The 19346-nt window shown below is 32.8% G+C and overlaps 1 protein-coding gene across 1 annotated transcript; it reads right to left on the bottom strand.

Moving 5' to 3' along the window:
• Positions 1–8137: 8137 nt before the first annotated feature.
• LOC115712483 (potassium transporter 5) lies at positions 8138–12332 on the bottom strand. Its single transcript, XM_030640764.2, has 6 exons — positions 12006–12332; positions 11690–11915; positions 11002–11603; positions 10643–10757; positions 9567–9821; positions 8138–9470 (listed from the first exon to the last, which is right to left on the bottom strand). The coding sequence occupies exons 1-6, from the start codon at positions 12192–12194 to the stop codon at positions 8395–8397; spliced, it is 2463 nt and encodes an 820-aa protein (XP_030496624.1). The 5' UTR covers positions 12195–12332; the 3' UTR covers positions 8138–8394.
• Positions 12333–19346: the final 7014 nt, after the last annotated feature.

Below are 19346 nucleotides of genomic sequence, written 5' to 3' on the forward strand. Positions count from 1 at the left end.
CTAACTCCTAGATATGTGATAAAACGACTCAGTACAAGTATATAAAGATCAAATCAAAGCAAATACAAGCAAGAGAATACAGATCAGAAGTAAGAGAGAGAGAGAGAGAGAGAGAGAGAGAGAGAGAGAGAGAGAGAGAGAGAGAGAGAGAGAGAGAGAGAGAGAGAGAGAGAGAGAGAGAGAGAAAGAGTAAACCCTAGTTCTTTGAAGACCTCAGCTCCAAGATCCAGAGACGAGAATGGAGTTCTCGTGGTGAGGAATCAGAGGGAAGGATGTACATGCACAACAACAAGAACTAGAGTTAGATTGAGAACAAAATCAGAAGAAAAACAAATAAAGAAATTGTACAAAAGAGAATCGAGTTTACCTGGTTGTTCTTATGTGACAGGAAGCTCCAAAACTTGTAAATCGACATTGTTTGATAGTGGATATCAAGCTAATCTCTGAGACAAGCTTAACAGAGACGTAGCCCTAATTTTGGGTGAAATCTGAAATATTTTCTGGTGTTTTCTTTCCTTTACTTTGTTTTTCATTTACTAAACTCAAATCTGTGTGTGTGGGTAAGGATCCTAGGGTTTCTACTGGGATCGAGCAAGTTCTTATGAAGAACTTGCTCTGCTAGGGTTTCTAGTTTCGAATCTGAGAGGCTGAGTGTTTGAGTGTTAGGGCTTCGAGACTCTTCCTGAGAAGTCTTTAAGCCTAGGTTCAATACGACACAAAGTTTAGTGTCGTGGGGTTTAAACGTTGCCGTTTTTGTCTAAACTTAAATTAGACAAAGGAAAGGTCGGTTTTGACCTTGTATACTGATATTAAGTGTTTTGTTTGTGTAGGTCAGTTTGGTCAAAAATCCTACAATGATAATACTTCTGTGAGCACAGTCTTGAAATTATCTAAAGATGAACAAGGAGTAAAGATAGATCCTACTTTGTATCGTAGTATGATTGGTAGTTTACTTTATCCTACTGCTAGTCATCCTGATATTAGTTATAATGTCTGTGTGTGTGCCCACTATCTAGAAAATCCTATGAAATCTCATATTTTTGCTATGAAAAGAATTATTCGCTATGTAAATAATATTGTAATTTTTGGAATTTGATTTTCTAAGGACACTTATTCTAATCTAGCTTGTTTTAGTGATGTTGATTAGGTAGGTAATGTAGATGATAGGAAAAGCACTAGTGGTAGTTGTTTCTATCATGGAAACATTCTCGTTTCATGGCACAGCAAGAAGTAAAACTCAATCTCTTTGTCTGCTGCAGAGACTGAGTACATTGCAGCGGGTAGTTATTGAACCCAACTATTATGGATGAAACAAGTGATGGAAGATTATGGATTTGATTTTAAACCTTTAACAATTTTTTGTGATAATACTAGTGCTATAAATGATTCAAAACATCGTTTTCAACATTCTCGCACTAAGCACATTGACATATGACATCACTTTATTAGAGAGCTTGTGAAAAATAAAATTCTTCTTAGAATATATTGAAACTAGAAAATAAATAACAGATATTTTTACTAAAGCTCTTGACTCAGTTCATTTTATCTCTCTAAGGAAATCCTTAGGGATTTGCACTGTCTAATTTTGGTGTGCTTAACGGTCCTTGAATTTTTTCTTTGACTCAATGGTCATAATGATTTGTCTTTGTTTTTGTTCCAGAAGAAAATCTTAAACTTAAGAGAATTACATCATTGTTTTTATTGCTAATGCTTTTAGTGTCATGATTTCATACAGGTTTAGTCCAGGAAAAGTTTTTCACTCCCGCTAGGAATATTTGAGTTCTTTAAACAATGTTATATAAGCTACCATTTTCAACTCCATTGGAAGAATAGAGCTACCTATCTCAATGTGTAAAAAATATCTTTGAGTAAATTGGTACTATGTAATTAGGAGCTATGTAGAGGATATGCTGCCATTAAAAAGGGTTAGCATTGAGGTAGTGTAACAGCGCCTCCATTGGTTACATTTACTCAGAAAAAGTCTTTTTGACAATTTGGGCAATGTTCCATGCTTTCACTTTCATATACATATGCTTGACACAGTTTAAAAGAAAATATTTACATTAGAAAATGGTCTTATAAAGTTGTTACATACTATTTGAATCGCTTAAAATATTTTTGGTGACTGAGCTAAATCCTTTTCTTGCATAACTTGTATGATCTTGTTACACTAGTTCATTAGCTTGATAAAATAATTTTTGTTCATTCTTTTGGTTTGATTTTTTTATTAGGAACAAAGACAAAGCAAGCATGGTGTTCTTTTTGTTGGAAATAAAATCAAGGTTTATTTTTATTTTGCATATGTTTATTAAATAAAAAAAGGTGACCGATTGTAATGAGTTTTCTTAAAAATAACTATATTTTTTTGTTTAGTTTTATTATTTTCATAGTCATTTTTTTTTTTGCTCAAAAAAGTGTTGTTTGATGTTCTATGTGTTTGCAAGTTATTTTTCTTCTCATTTTTTTATTCGATTTTTTTTACAAAGGGGCATCCATTGAAAAATTCAAGAAAAAAGGAGGCATATTTTTGTGGATTTTGTTATTTTCGAGCAGTTTTTTTTTCTTTTATTTTTTTATTTGTTTTATGGAAACATATTTTTATTGCATATTTTCTGTTTCCTTTTATCTTTTTTTTTGTTTCGTCTTCGGATGGTAAGATTTCTTTCTTTAATTTATGATTTTGTGGAGATTTACATTTATTCTCCTTGTGTGGGTTTAGGAATCATGTGCTTTTAATTAAATTATTATTGTTCATTTCCTTTTTCATGATATTTTTTGTATAAGGCAAAGTTTTTGGGTAAGTGCATTTTTATTTTTTTAATTTTGTAGGGTTGAGTTTTTATTTCTTTTTTTATTTTTGGTAACCTTTGAAAAAAATTTGAAAAATCTTTGTGTTTCCTTTTTTAAGGCACAGGTGGTGCTCAAGGTAAGATGGTAAAGTTTCTATTATTTCTTATTTTGATTTTTGAGTCTTTATTTCCTATTGCTATATATATATATATATATATCTAACTACCTATTCTCTTCACCCCACATTACCATAATCTCCTTTATCTAGCCACTTCTCTCTTTCTTTTCGTTCTAAAAGTTGATCTTTTTTAGTCAAGAGAGATTTTTTTTAGGGTTTTAAATATCAATGGCTAAAACCAAGAATGCTCAACCATCCAAGAAGCTTCTTCATGCTTCTTCCTCTACCTCGCCATCATCCCTGCCTATGTTGCCTGCACCAGTGGCCAAAGCTCCTCGGTCATCTTCTGCTCCATAACAAGTCACCAGGAAATCAAAATCCCAAGCCCGTAAGTCGACCTACAATCTCAACTACCCTCCAATCATCAATTCTCCTATTGCATCTCTAACCCCTAGGTTTGGTGATCATGATGAATCCCATTCATCTGATCGCACCTCGTAGAAGTCGTCTTCTTCTAATGGTGTTCCCAATGCCAAGAGAGCCATTGTTCCTTTGCCTATGGCAAGCTCTCGAATTAGGTCCAAGGTTTCTACTCCAAAGAAACCAGAGGTGGTTCAGGCCAAAGAAGTCTCCAAAGAGAAGAAAATGGTGACCTCATTTTCTAGGGCAAAAAGGCTCAAAGATCATCCACCGTCCAACTCTTCATGAGATTGTGAACCAGAAGAAGAGCTTGAAGATAAAGAACAAGAATCAAAGGCTGGGTCTAATTCTAGTTAGGAATTTATTTTAAAAGATCTCTCTTCTGTTGATGGTTCTGGTTCTGAAAGTGAAGTGCCTCAAGATGCTCCTGTCAGTACAAAACCAGTTGATGTTCCTGCTGTAGTTTAAAAGAAAGACAAAGGAAAAAGACCCATGGTTTCTCCAAGCCCTGTTCTTCCTCAAAAAAGGAAAAGGCCCTTTAGTATTACTCTTGTTTTATATGTGGATGATATTCTTCTTGCATCTAATGATATGGGGTTGCTATGTGAAGTGAAATGATTTCTTTCAAATAACTTTGAGATGAAAGACATGGGTTAAGCATCCTATTACATAGGCATTAAGATTCATAGAGATAGATACCGAGGTATCTTAGGTTTATCTTGTTAGTTTTATGATACTAAATCAGGTACGCAGCGAAAAAGTTTTGTATTATCTGATTATCATTGTATCATAGCTCAATGGATCTCCAGATGTGTGCACATTAAATTAAAAATAATAAATAGTAAGTTTAGAGTATATCTCTTAAAGCCTATCATGGTATCCTCGAAACTTCACGTATGTTGTATCCCTTAATCCAGATGATGAGGATGATGCAATTAGACTCACGCCAGTGTCTTTCAAATTGTTCCACAACACACAAGGAATAGTACGAGCTATTAGGATAAAGTGTATAGCTTTTTTCTTTTTGAATTCTCAACACATGAAAAAGAACAATTGAGCAAAAAATCAATTTCCTTTTTCTCTCTATAATTTCAAAAATTACAGTGTTCTGGGAAGTGAGAATTATGTTTTCATTTCTCAAACTAGGCTTCTATTTATAGTAGTTAAATTTCTTTAATTAAATCATATTTAATTATTTAAATAAATAAATATCTATAACCAATTCAATTATTGATATTTATGAGGGAATCTCTCAACTACTTGAGAGAATATCTCAACAACTTTAAAATATCTATAACTACTTTTTAAATTAGATATTTATCTAATTGAATTAATTAAATAACTAATTAACCCAAAAATACAAAATCCATAGGGATATGACATAAGCTAGGCGCCTACCCTTGTTGTTTAGGACAAGAATGGTGTCTTTTGTCCTGACAACTTTTGTCTTAACAAATCTTGTCTTGACAAATTTTGTCTTAATAAATTTTATCTGTTCCCTATTTAATTAATTGGAAAAATTATTTATTTATTACAAAAAATAAATAATTACTATTTTGCTAATTCAAAATAGATTTTCTCAAACGACATTATAGAACTCTTTATCCCTACCATTGACAGTGTTTTAAGGTGGCCATTTGGGGACCATACACCTATAATTCTAACCTCCAATAAACTAGATTATTTGTTGAGCCTTATCCACCAAATAATCCTTGTTTATTAATTCTATGATTACTCGAACACATAGTAATCATAGAGTTATATTTACTGAGTTTTACTATATTGTCCATTGATATAATCAATCCCAGTGATTAGCCTTCCATGTCTTGGTTCGTAATTAGTTTTGGTCAAATTATCATTTTACCCTTCTAATTACTTCTTTTATCCTTTAGTACCAATAATTCACTAGTGAAAATATAATTTAGATCCCATCTAAATTTGTGCACAACATTCGAGTTCCAAAATTAACACTTAAAGAGAACCAACATTCGATCCGTTATGAAAGTCAGGATTTCATAATTGTACATCATGTTCCCAGCCATTCACATTATTAGTTGGCTACTCAGATTAAAATTTCACTGGTTTTACTAATTCACGTAAATCAACAACTGGTTACATGTTTATGTTTGTTGGTGAAGCTGTGTCATGGAGGAGTAACAAACAAACCTTGACTGCTACTTCTACTATGGAGGCTAATTAAGTTCGTGTTGAGACTACATCACATGGTGTATGGCTAAAGAGTTTTATTTTAGGCCTTAGAGTTGTCGATTACATATCTAGGCTATTAAGAATGTTCTGTGACAATTTAGTTGTTGTTTTCTTGGCAAGACAAAAAAGGTAGAATTTGAAGCAAACACGTTGATATTAAGTACTTAGCTATTATAGAACGTGTTAAGGAAAATAAAGTGGTCATTCAGCATATTAGCATTGAATTGATGACTGTTGATCTTATGGCAGAAGTTGTAAGAATCATCTTCTCTGAGAATCTTTAACGAGTGAATCAAAGAAACTAATAACATGAACAAGAGTTCATGATAACTCAGGATTTAGGCCGATCTACTATTGATCATCATTATGATATGAATTGAGTCTTTATTATAAATAGCATGTTAATAAAGGTAGCTTTATTCTTATCAGTTTTTGTCATATGTAATCTCTATCATATATAGTACCTTCACTTTGATGTCGTACTATAAATTCAAGGTATTGTATTTTTATATGATATATTAAAATTAATTTTGATGATGCGAATACTTAAATTAAAGTTAAAGTTGATTTATTGTGAATTTTTAGCAAAATTGATATTTGGGTCACATAGTTTCTGCTCAAGGTGTTCAAGCGGACCCAACAAAAATTTCAGCAATGGTAGATTTGCCCTGATTATGCTCAAACTTGTCTTCACAAAGCGATCGTTGTAGTGTAGTATGAGCGGTCGTGTCCTCAGAGAGATATCTTATTCAAAAAGTGATTAGTGGAATTTTAAGCATTATAAGTAAATAAGTCAATCGGTTTCAAGATTACTTGCACCGAAGAACGGTCATCAGTGAACCCTACTAGCAACCTTCGATTAAAGATTCCATAACTTTAATATGTTGCTAACTGTTTTATTCATGGCTAAGTGTTCTTAGTACTCTGTATAGCTACAAGTCACAGCCTCATATATGAATTTTTTTTCTTGATAATTTTATAAATTTTTCAATAATAAATATTAATAATCTAACATTCATGCATATATCAAAATGTTCAACTCTTTTTATTAATAATCAAAAATGTCTTTATAGGCTTTTCAGGGCATAAATCCCAACATATCTTAGGTATCTTAGGTTTCACCAAGCATTGCTCAAATTGTTAAGGGTAATAAATTGAATTTGAGCCAGTGTCCAAATAATGATTTTAGAAGAAAAGAAATGAAGAACATTCTTTATGCTTCTGTTGTCAGAAGCCTAATGTATGCTCAAGTGTGCACAAGGCCTGCCATTGCTTATTTATTGGAGTGTTAGGAAGATTTCAAAGTAATCTAGGGATAGACCATTGGAAAGCTGCAAAGAAGGTTATGAGGTACCATTAGGGTACTAAGAATTACAAACTTATGTTTAAACGAACCAACAATTTAGAAGTAGTTGGCTACTCAGATTCAAATTTCACTGGTTGTACAGATTCACGTAAATCAACATCTGGTTACGTATTTATGCTTGTTGGTGAAGCTGTATCATGGAGGAGTAACAAAGTAACCTTAACCGCTACTTCTACTATGGAGGCTAAGTTCGTTTCTTATTTCGAGACTAGATCACATGGTGTATGGCTAAAGAGTTTTATTTTAGGCCTTAGAGTTTTCGTTACATATCTAGGCCATTAAGAATGTTCTGTGACAATTTAGCTGTTGTTTTCTTGGCAAGAACAACAAAAGTGAAATTTGAAGCAATCACGTTGATATTAAGTACTTAGCTATTATAGAACGTGTTTAACAAAATAAAGTGGTCATTCATCATATTAGCATTGAATTGATGACTGTTGATCCTATGACAAAAATCTTGCAGCCTAATAAATTTAAGGACCATGTAGAGAACATGAGACTTGTTTCCTTATGTAATTTATACAAATAAAGTTATTATTGATGAAACTCTTATTTTGGTATTTTTTTTTTTTCTTATATTTATATGCATCTTATTTTTTTATTTGAGAAAATTTTAAAGGACCAGAATAAACATAAAGCTTAGAGTTTATTCGCTTAAGTACATTTCCACGTAAAGTATATTGTTATGTAATGAATATATCGTAATACATGGAAGAAAATACTCTTCATATAATGAGAATTTATCACTATGATTCATATATTTATTATGTAATGAGAAATATTGTGTTTAAGTGGTAAATCTAAATGCTGATCAAGTAGGATAATATTAGAATATTTCTAATATTAGTAAAAAAATCATTTAAATTTATTTTGTATTATCTCAGTATTTGATCACAAATCAATATGTGATAAGGATGATTATTCTATATATGGTCAGTTGTCAATCTACTGAATCATTCATTTCTCAAATCAATTGTCAAAATATTCTGATAATTAATGTGGCACAGACACTTATGGAGTATTTCATCACCTATAAATATAGGGTCTTAGTCCCCAAGTTCCTCACTCATTTTGTACTAATAGTAAATTCTATTTAAAAAGAGTAGAGACGCTTGGAAGCTCGACTATCCAATTTGAAACTACACTAGAATTGAAGCTCAAAGATCAATGGCTGGAGGTATTGCGATCGCTTTCGTCGCTCACATATACACTTAATTTGTCTTTATTATTTCGCTTGGCAAATCTACTGTATATGTTTTATTTTTTATATAATAATGTTTAACATGAAAAGCTAAAACTTGACACAGTAAGGGAAGGGGGGAGAAATATCTGTTTCATTAATTCACTTTAAATAACAAAGCTCAAGTAGAATGTCTTTAATTAATTAGCAAGCGCAAGTATAAGTTATATGTCTGAAATCAATTAATCACTCAGAGTCTTTAGTCTTATTCATCCACACACCAAACACAGTTACCATATAATTGCAGTGGGATCATATCTCATATGTCATTCCAACCCTGAGAAGCCTTGTAGAAGGGATTGACATGACTTTCTCTCCTTGCCTGAAGTTTTTTCTCAAGAAACTATAGCCATAGTTGACTACCATTTTCTTTAGAAATGAGGATCTGTGAGCAGCCACCACTTCTGCCTCTCCCAAGAGATAAACTACTCCTTTATCCATTGCTTGTTGCACAAACTGCATCTCCTCCTCAGCTCCCCGTAGGGGTGCAGACACTATTCGACTTGAAGAGTTTGAGGACTTATTATTAAATGATGGTGTGGTGGAAGCCAATGAAACTCGATCAATTGATGGCGTTGCTCCCAATCCTTCCTCAATGTGAATTGTTGATGTAGATGCTCTTTTTGTTTTCTTGTTGCTCGCTATAGCAGTACTAGATGTATCAGGCATAACAGTTGTTGTAGTATCAACATCATCAGTGGTAGCTTCAATGAGGAAATTTTGTTGCCGGATGAACTCCTTGAGATTTTCCACCAATTGGAGCTCAAACTCCTTAGGTTCTCCAATGATGTCATTGTAGCCATATCTAACAACACAACGGAACATGCGATACTCTCTTGGCTCTACTTGCCGAAAGAGAAACCTCTCTTCAGGTATAACTTTGCTGATGGGAATATTCTTGATGGAGACAAAGACCAGAACAGAGTGAATGGAGGGAATGTTATTAATGAAGTGAGTAAAGATTGGAGGAATGCCCTGTACAAGTTCAGAGTACAGAAGTCCCATTCCTGGGACACGGCTTATGTTGGGGTTGGCAGCCAATTCTTTTAGGTAGTCAGTAGAAACCTTGTTCTTGAGCTCGAAAATGTATCTTTGCTTGTGGACATAGTGCCAAATAGCCATGACTACAGTAAGGAACAAAGAAAAAACCAGGGGAATGTAACCACCTTGGGTGAATTTGTAAAAAACAGATGACATATACATAATCTCTATGAAACCAAACACCACGAAGAAGAGAGCGATTAGCCATATGCTTGTCTTCCATATCACTAGCATTATTAGAGTTACAAAACAAGTGGTCAACACCATTACAGTAACCACTGCGATACCTGCAATATATGATTATGTAGTATGTATAAGAATAAATATCATGATTGAGTTGATCATACCATATAGATACATATTCAAGTTCAAGTCTTTTTTACCATATGCGTGGCCAATATTTTCTGTGGTCTTCAAGGCAGCAGTGACTATGACACAAGCAATCATGAGCAAGTAGTTAATTTCCGGTATGTAGACTTGACCCTCGTACTTAGAAGAGGTATGCACCACTTTGACTCTGGGAAAACACCCTAGACTTAAAGACTGGGAGATGATAGAGAATGCTCCAGTTATCATAGCCTGGCTAGCTATGATCGAAGCAGCTACTGCCACAACGAACACGGGCCAGTATAGAGGGCCTGCAAGATTGCCTTTAACATATTAAATATGTTGGTTGCTTACTAGATATATATATATATATATGTGTCTGTGTGTTTACATTTTAAAAGTATAAGATACCTAATGTGAATAAATTTTAAGAAAGAAGCCCTTTTAGAGTTTATTTTGCAGTTTGGTCTTACAATTTTTTTTTGCTAAATGGCCTGTACTTGTAAAATTCTATAAAAAAGACTACTTTTGTACCAATTGATAGGGTCATTTCTCTTTTTGATGTATATTCATCTCTTTTATACATATATATATATAGAACACTTTTCATTAATTATTGATTTGGTTACTTACAAAAAGATATAGCTATAAATATTAATTTTAAAAAATATTAAACTATCAAATTTTAATGAATGATCACTAATAATAAAAGAACCTTGATTAATTTAGTTAATTAATTATATTTTTTTTACACTATACCAAAAATATCTAACTCTAATTTAATTTTCTTTATCTCTCTTAACTAATGGAACAACCCCGCTATATAATAACACAATTTAATGTATAAGCATGAGTGATATTTTTTAATTAAATAACAAAATTAGGTATATCAAATTCAATTATTTTTTAATAATACCATTCATTTATGAATAATACTTTTACTTGCACTATAATTATAATATACATAGCATATAATAAAATTTAGATTATAATATACCGAAAACAAAAATGTTCACACTAATAAAGACAAAAGTTATATTGTTGTCATATATAAATTAACTTAGTCAAAAAATGTAAATATCAAATAATAATAATGATTAAAAAAAAATAGTCAAAAGGTGATGATCATGACCTGGGATAGACTTGTAAAATGTATCCTCCACCTCATGAGGGAACTTGCGAAGATAGGCGGCTTGCCCAGCATATGCAGTGAGTAGGGCAGGAAAAGCTATGCCAGAAAAACTCAGCTGCACCAAATCAAAATAATAACAAACAATTAACATATGTATATCTATTATAAATTTAGGTACACAATTTTGTCCTCTGCTTTCACTTAATATATCTCGTGGTATATTTGATGGGTCTTAGGGTATATTAGATAAGTGTCGTTACTACAACTTCATCATCTAACGGCTGCCGTACATTACGGAATACATTCCGTGAAAGTACAATCATGTGCTTATATATCTAGGCTATCTAGGTAGTACTTACTTGAATTGCAGGGATGTTGAAGTGACCCAGATCAGCGAACATGGCCTCTGACCCTGTGATGCACAGAAAAATGCCACCGAGAGAAACCCATCCATCTCTTCCATTTCTCTTGAAATATTCAACTATGTATTGTGGATTGAAAGCACGTAACACACCGATGTCATGCTTGAATAAGTTGTAAAGACCTATGCCTGTGAGGAGAGAAAACCAGATGAAGATGATGGGAGCAAAGGAGGAACCTACTTTGTCTGTGCCTAATCGTTGAACCGAAAACAGAATGATCAAGATCACTACTGAGATCCCCACAACAACGTTTTGGCCAAGAGATTTGATCCCACTAACGGCAGACAGGACTGAAATGGAAGGAGTGAGAATTCCATCCCCAATCACCATGGAAGTTCCCATGATGGTAACTGTGAACAGAAAGAGCTTAGCGAATTTGCTAGTCTCCAACATTTCCTTAATCTTATGAGCTCGCTTCAATTGGTTGGAGGGTGTTTCAAGCTTGTAGTTGGAAAGCTCCCTATCCTCTGGTTGGTAATTTGGAACGAGGCTCACCTTTGCATATCGGCATAGTAAGGAGTAGAGTGCAAATGTTCCACCTATACACATACACATACACATGCATGCATACATATGAGTTGATCAGTTTGGTAAGACCCTTTTATCTGGAAATTAAAGTACGTACCATCACCGTTGTCGTTTGCCCAAAGGACAATAAAGACGTATTTAAGCATGGGGATGAGGGCAATGGTGTAAATGATGAGAGAAAGAACACCAAGGATGTCATCCTGGTCATGAATAGTTCCTTTACTGAAAGTGCTGGACATAACATAGAGTGGGGAAGTTCCTATGTCTCCGTACACAATCCCTATGCTCTGAAACGCTAACAACAACGTTCTCTGCCAATTCCCCTGCAACCCCATATCATCTTCATTATCAATCTATTATATTGTTATATGTATATAATTATATATGTATATAATATGTATGTATGTATATACCCCTAAAGTGTGGTTGTGGGGCTTATTGGAAACTCTTCCGGCCTCCAAGTTAAGAGAGTCCAATCGCCTTAGCTTAGCCCACGATGGCTTCCGGTCTTTCATGGGGACAGGCACAGGAATAGGCTGCTCATTATTATTACTAAATACTTCTGCATCTTCCCCTTTATGATCTCCTGCCATTGGCGCCATATATCTCACTTCAGCTTCAGCTCTTGGTAGTTAATTAATTAGTAGTATTAGTTTTAGTGATATTACGTACTCCTTTTATAGGCAAAAAGCAAAAATTAAGGAAACAAGTAAGTCAACAAGTAATATTGTAATATATTATTAGTATTTGATTTAAGGTTGGTATATCATCAATTATTGCTTTAATTTAATCAGTATACGTTATTGGGATATTTCAACAGGGTGGCCATGTTCTTGGGCAACGGATTGATTCATTACTTTGATATATGATTACCATTAATTTATTTAATTTTTTTTTTTGCAGAAGATTATCATTTAAATTTGAAAATATTGCACTTGATTTTGTATAAGATGAATTTTATTTTGGATTAAACTACATCCTTATTTCTTTTCTTTTCTTTTTTTTTTTTAAAAAAAAAACCTACATCATTATTTAACATACAAAATAAAATAAGGTTTTTTTTTTTCTTTTGGGAACACAAAATAGACTTGTTGTTTAGTAGGCAGTTAAGTATTGACAAAGTCAAATACAATCTCAATTGTCATTTAGCGTAATAAGGACAAATATCTTTTTTATTTATTTATTTTTAAGGCAGAACAAATAGCTTTCATTCAGTCTCAATTTGAGTTTGTCCTTATTCAAATTACTTTTTCGGCAAAAATATCCTGTTACAGTAACTATTGGAATATGTTCCTTAATAAAAAAAAACTATTGAAATATGTTCCTTAATAAAAAAAAAAAAACTATTGAAATATGTCCTCTTTTTTTTTTTTTGAAAAGATTGAAATATGTCCTTTATGATGCATATTGTTCTTTTTTTCTTTTTTAGTGTGATTATATTTTTACCCATAATCGTGAAGATAACCTATTTATGAACAAATACTAACTAAATTTATTCTTTAAAAGTAATTCTTAAAACTTTTTTCAGTTTTTTTTTTTACAAATTATTAATTAATTTTAAGCATATTTTAAGCATATTTTTATATAATTTTTTAAGAAATGATAAATAATTCTACAATCCGGCCCTCTTAAAAGGAATGTATTGATGCACCCCTACTTGTTTCGGCATTTAGAAAAAATTTATAGTTTAATTTTTTTTTTCATATTCATGTACGTTATAGTTATTTAAGATGTCCTACAAAATTTTGAGAAATTTGGAATAATTTACAATATAAAAAACAATGTTCAAACAGTCTATTTTACACACGTATAAAATAAAATAGTCACGCGTGCAACACACTGCTCGAACACAATTTTTGGCATGTTAAACTTTTTCGAATCTCTTAAAATTTTACAGGATGTCTTAAATAACTATAATTTACATGACCATGAGAAAAAAATTGACTAAAAAATTATTTTGGATACTAAAACAGAAAGAGATGTATCGGTATATCCCTTTTAAGGGAGTGCATTATAGAATTTTAATTATTTTTAACAAGTAAGTTTTTCTTTATTTTTATTTAAATTCAAATGTATTTTTCAAAATGATAGAAAGAAGAAAAACAAATGCATAAGTCTTGGGTGCACTCTTAATGGGTATTACCCATGAATGGGTAATATTACAAAATTTTGAGTTTTTATGATTAATTTGTCTATTTAATTAGAAAAATTTCTCATTTTTACATTATATGGGCTGAGATTGGTCCATCAGCTAAAAAGATAAAAAAAAAATTAAAAAAGTTTTTCAGTAAAAAAATGATAAAAAAAAAAGTTAAATTAACTTAAATATTTTTCATATAAACATATTTTTGATATAGTATAAAAAGAGGTATTTTTTGATATTTTCTTTAATTAAGTAGCTAAATTAAGTATAGAAATTCAATTTTTTTTTATTAATCGCTATTGGACTAAAATCTAATGATTTAATATTTTTAAAATTAATATTTATAGTTAAATTTGTTTAATATCCATTAACGGATAATACCCATTGAGAAGTATTTTATGTATATCTTTATATATTAAAAGTGCCTATCTAACGGCATTTCTTGGTTTAACAGAATATACTTAAAAATAAAAGAATATTCTGTTAAATTTAACGATTAGGTTTGATCTCCCGTTAACAAATAAACCCAATAATTAAACCAAAAAATTAAACAATCTTTTAAATATTAATAATCTCTTTTTAAATTAAAAAAAAAAAAATCATCTTAGCCACATATCTCTCTAACAAACCTATCTTAGGAGAATATTAATAATTTTTTTTTAAAAAAAAAAGAAAAATATAGATATTTACCTTATATGTTTATGATTATTTTTAGTTTTATTTTTAATTTTACCACCAAGAGGAGAAGGTTGAAAAATATTAGAATATGAAAATATTATTGGTGCTTATTAGTAATTTACAAAGAATGTGAAAGTCTATAAATATATAGTTGTGTAGCTATTATTAGATATGAAATGAGATAATAGAACTTTTTTCAATTAGAAGATTAATGTACATTTTACTATTAATAACATACATTATTATAACACAATTATGTTTTACTTACTAAATATACTGACACATATTTTATTTTTTTAAAACAAATCGTTCAAATAATTATACTATTTTAATTATTAATTAAAATAAAAAACTAAAATATTAAATAAAACTAATAGTACGTGGCTTGGCACGTAACGATCACCTAGTATATATATATATATTTATATATTTATTTGTAAGGCATAGCATATACATAGGATATTGATTCTTTCAAAAATATATTTTACACTCTTAATGGGTATTACCTATATATTCATGGGTAATATTATAAAAATTTGAGTTTTTATGCTTAGTTTTTCTATATAACTAAAAAAAATGTGGTAATTCAACAACACATCAATTCAACATGAACAACACCAATTAAAATCAACAAACAACATAAAAGAATGAAATTTAAAGCAAAAGATTAAGAGCAGATTTTTATCCAGGTTCGGCCAAAACAATGCCTACTTCCTGCTACCCCCTTTGGTATTCATTCCATTCATTTAGCTTCAAAGTTACAATCAACACCAAGTATGTTACACAGCCTCAAAGTTGTACAAGAGAAAACCCTGATTCTCTCACTCAAGCACTCCAAGAAACTCGACTTGAACAGTGCCTCACTTCAACTTTCACTCTGTTTCTTAACACTCCAATCAGACCACTCACTCTCTGGTTTTCTCTCTACTAATCTAACTGAGCTCACATGCCTTTATATATAGGCTTACAAGAGAACAAAACAAAGGAATAACTAACTTAACTACCCGAACTTTGAGGAGTGAAAACATAACCGAATTAACTAACTTTTCCAACAAACTTGGAACTTGATAAAAGACAACTTGTTTATTTGTTTGGATTACAAAAAAACCTACAAATTCCACCTTAATCCAAACACAGTAAACAAGATGAGAAAGACCATAAGGCGGTATACGAGTCAACTCAGGTAGAAGTTATGTTCAGCAAGTCCAGCCAATGCTTGAATTTGCTAACAGATAAGACCTTGGTGCCTGCATCTGCAGGGTTTTCTTCACTAGGGATCTTTTCCAGTTCAACTTCTCCTTCTTCTACCTTATCTCTGATCCAAAACAATCTAACATCGATGTGTTTTGATCTCTCATGATAGACTGGATTTTTGCAAAGGTGAATTGCAGACTGACTGTCTGAAAACACAGTCACCTTCCTAGGTTTCATTTGAATTTCACTTAGAATTCCTTTTAACCAAACTGCCTCTTTGAATGCTTCGGTAGTGGCCATAAATTCAGCTTCAGTTGTAGATAAAGCCACTACTGGTTGGAGCTGAACTTTCCAACTAATGCAGCACTCATTTAGCTGAAAGCAGTAACTTGTTATCGATTTCCTTGTGTCTCTATTGCTAGCATAGTCAGCATCAACAAATCCCTCTAGTTTCATCTTAGAACCAGTTTTGTTGAATCTTAAACCATAGCTTGCAGTGCCTTTTAGATATCTCAATAGCCACTTTAATCCTTTCCAATGCTCTTCTCCAGGATTGGACATAAATCTACTTAAAACACTCACTGCATAGGCTATATCTGGCCTACTGCTTATCATAGTGTACATAACACTACCAATAGCTTCAGCATATGGCACTTCTTGCATTTCTTTTTGTTCTTTATCAGTCTTAGGAGACTGATCTGTGGTTAGTATGAAATGGCCAGCAAGAGGCACATTAACCTCTTTAGAGTCTGACATTTTAAATTTCTGCATTATTTTCTCAATGTAGGGACTTTGAGATAGTGTTAATTTCTTGTTCTTCTTGTCTCTTATGATGTCAATGCCAAGTATTCTTCTTGCTGGTCCCAAATCTTTCATATCAAACTCTCCATGAAGTACTTCCTTTAGTTTTGCAATTTGACTTGAATCTTTGCCCATTATAAGCATATCATCAACATAGATGAGTAAGAAAGTAGCTTCTTCAGTTTCAGAACCTTTGAAGTAGAGACAAGTGTCATACTTTGATCTTGTATATCCAACTTTAGTAACTACAGAATTGAATCTCTTATACCATTGTCTAGGAGATTGCTTTAATCCATATAGTGATTTTTCAGCAAGCAAACCAATTCTCCTTTCTCAGATTCCACTTCGAATCCTTCAGGCTGAGTCATGTATATTGTTTCTTCAAGTTGTCCATTTAAAAATGCTGTCTTTACATCCATTTGCTCGATTTCCCAGTCATTTTGAACTACAAGAGCAAGCATCATTCTGATGGTCTTCATTTTAACCACAAGTGAGAAAATCTCTGAGTAATCCACTCCTTCAACTTGTGTGAACCCTTTGGCTACAAGTCTAGCCTTGTATATTGTTTCTTCAAGTTGTCCATTTAAAAATGTTGTCTTTACATCCATTTGCTCAATTTCTTAGTCATTGTGAACTGCAAGGGCAAGCATCATTCTGATGGTCTTCATTTTAACCACAGGTGAGAAAATCTCTGAGTAATCCACTCCTTCAACTTGTGTGAACCCTTTGGCTACAAGTCTAGCCTTGTATATTGTTTCTTCTTTCCCTGGAATGCCAGGTTTGGATCTGTAAACCCATTTGCAGCCTATTACCTTTTGCCCTTCTGGTTTTATAATCACTATCCAAGTTTTATTTTTCCTTAGTGACACCATCTCTTCAGACATTGCCTTGTATCATTTCTTAGCATCTTTCCCTGATATAGCTTCTTTATAGGTTCTTGGGACTGGTTCTGTTGGTTCAGTGACAACAGCCAATGCATATGCAATAATATCAGCTTCTGCAAATCTAACTGGAGGCTTGATTTCTCTTCTGGTTCTGTCCCTAGCAAGTTGGTAATCTTCTAGATTTTCATCTTGAGATTCACTTTCTGCTTCAGAATTCATCTCAGTTTCTGTTTGAGTTTGCTCAGGTTCCACCTCAATTTGCACACTGGTTTTCGACTTGATTTCATTTCCTGCAGCATCAGAAAAACTACCTTTCTCATTTCTTTTAAAAGGAAAATCAAGTTCATTGAAAATAACATCCCTACTTATAATCACTTTGTTATCTTCAGATGATAATAACCTGTATCCTTTAATGCCATTTGGATAACCTAAGAAAACACATTTGACAGATCTCTTCCCTAGTTTATCTTCAACTTTGTGTGCATAAGTTGCACAACCAAAAATCTTTAAATGAGTTAGGGAAGGGGGCTTAGCTTTCCATAGTTCTTCAGGAGTCTTGGCATCAAGCTTTCTATTTGGACTTCTGTTAATGAGATAACAGGCAGTGTGTAATGCCTCTCCCCAGTATTTCTTGCTCATTCCAGCCTCTAGTAACAGACATCTAACCTTGTTTAGCAAAGTTCTGTTCATTCTTTCAGCAATGCCGTTTTGCTGAGGAGTCTTTATCACAGTTCTATGCCTTCCTATTCCATACTTCAAACAAAGCTCATTAAATTCATCATTAATAAACTCAAGGCCATTATCAGTTCTTAACACTTTAATCTTTGAATTTGTTTGAGTTTCTACAAGTGTTTTCCAGTTTTTAAAAGCTTCTAAGCAATCATTTTTGTGTTTCAAGAGAAAAATCCAGACCTTTCTACTATAGTCATCAACAATGGACATGAAATATTGGTTACCTCCTGTTGTTTTGACCCTACTAGCTCCCCAAAGGTCTGAGTGTATGTATTCAAGTACACCTTTGGCTCTGTAATTGCTATTCGAAAATTTGATTCTGTGTTGTTTTCCCTGCACACAAATTTCACAAAATGGTAAGTTTGCATGTGTGTAATTATTTATTAAACCTTGCTTCGATAATTCTACCAATCCTTGTTCACCAATGTGTCCCATTCGAGCATGCCAAAGCTGAGTTTCAGACACATGTTTGTTTACAGTTGCAGCATAGGCAGGCATGATTGTTTGGCCATTTAGAAAGTACAATCCATGCCTTTTGGTGCCCTTCAATATCAGCATAGACCCTCTTGTGATTCTCATGACTCCATTGCTTGTTTTGTATTCACATCCCTCATCATCAAGCGTTCCAAGGGATATTAGGTTTCTCTTTAAGTCTGGTATGTGCCTGACTTTGGTGAGAGTCTTCACAGTGCCATCAAAACTTCTAATAGCAATAGATCCAATCCCAGTTACTTGACACTTGTGATCATTTCCCATAACTACACTTCCTCCATTAATTTCCTCATAATCAATAAACTAATCTTTGTTAGGACTCATGTGGTATGTACACCCACTGTCCAAGATCCATTCATCACAGTTCTTTTGCTGCAGAATGTTGCAGGCATCACCACTTTTCTGACTAGTGTACCAATCATTTATCACAGCAAAGAGATCACCATCTGAGCTGTATGTTTCATCTACCACAACATTTGAGTCATTTGACTTCTCTTCTTCATCCTTTTGTTTCTTTTTCTTGTTCTTGATTTCCCAGCAGTTTTTGATCAGATGGCCAACTTTGCCACAGTGATGACATTTTCTTGTCTCCTTAGGTCTAGACTTGGATCTTGAGTGACCTCTAAACTTTGAGTTGTGCCTTCTTGGATTTCTTCCTCTGGTAAATAGAATTTTTTCATGTCTTGTCTCTTGTCTAGCTGCCTTTTGCCAATTCAGTTCAGCATCTCTGGACCTGAGAGTACTCATGACATCTTCCTGGGCTCTCCTCCCACTGCTTGGGAGCTTACGGTTTCATGTTCTATTTCACTCCCCGATGGGGGTTCTTTTCA

The sequence above is a fragment of the Cannabis sativa genome, chromosome 4 (assembly GCF_029168945.1).
Source record: "Cannabis sativa cultivar Pink pepper isolate KNU-18-1 chromosome 4, ASM2916894v1, whole genome shotgun sequence".
Classification (NCBI taxonomy): domain Eukaryota; kingdom Viridiplantae; phylum Streptophyta; class Magnoliopsida; order Rosales; family Cannabaceae; genus Cannabis; species Cannabis sativa.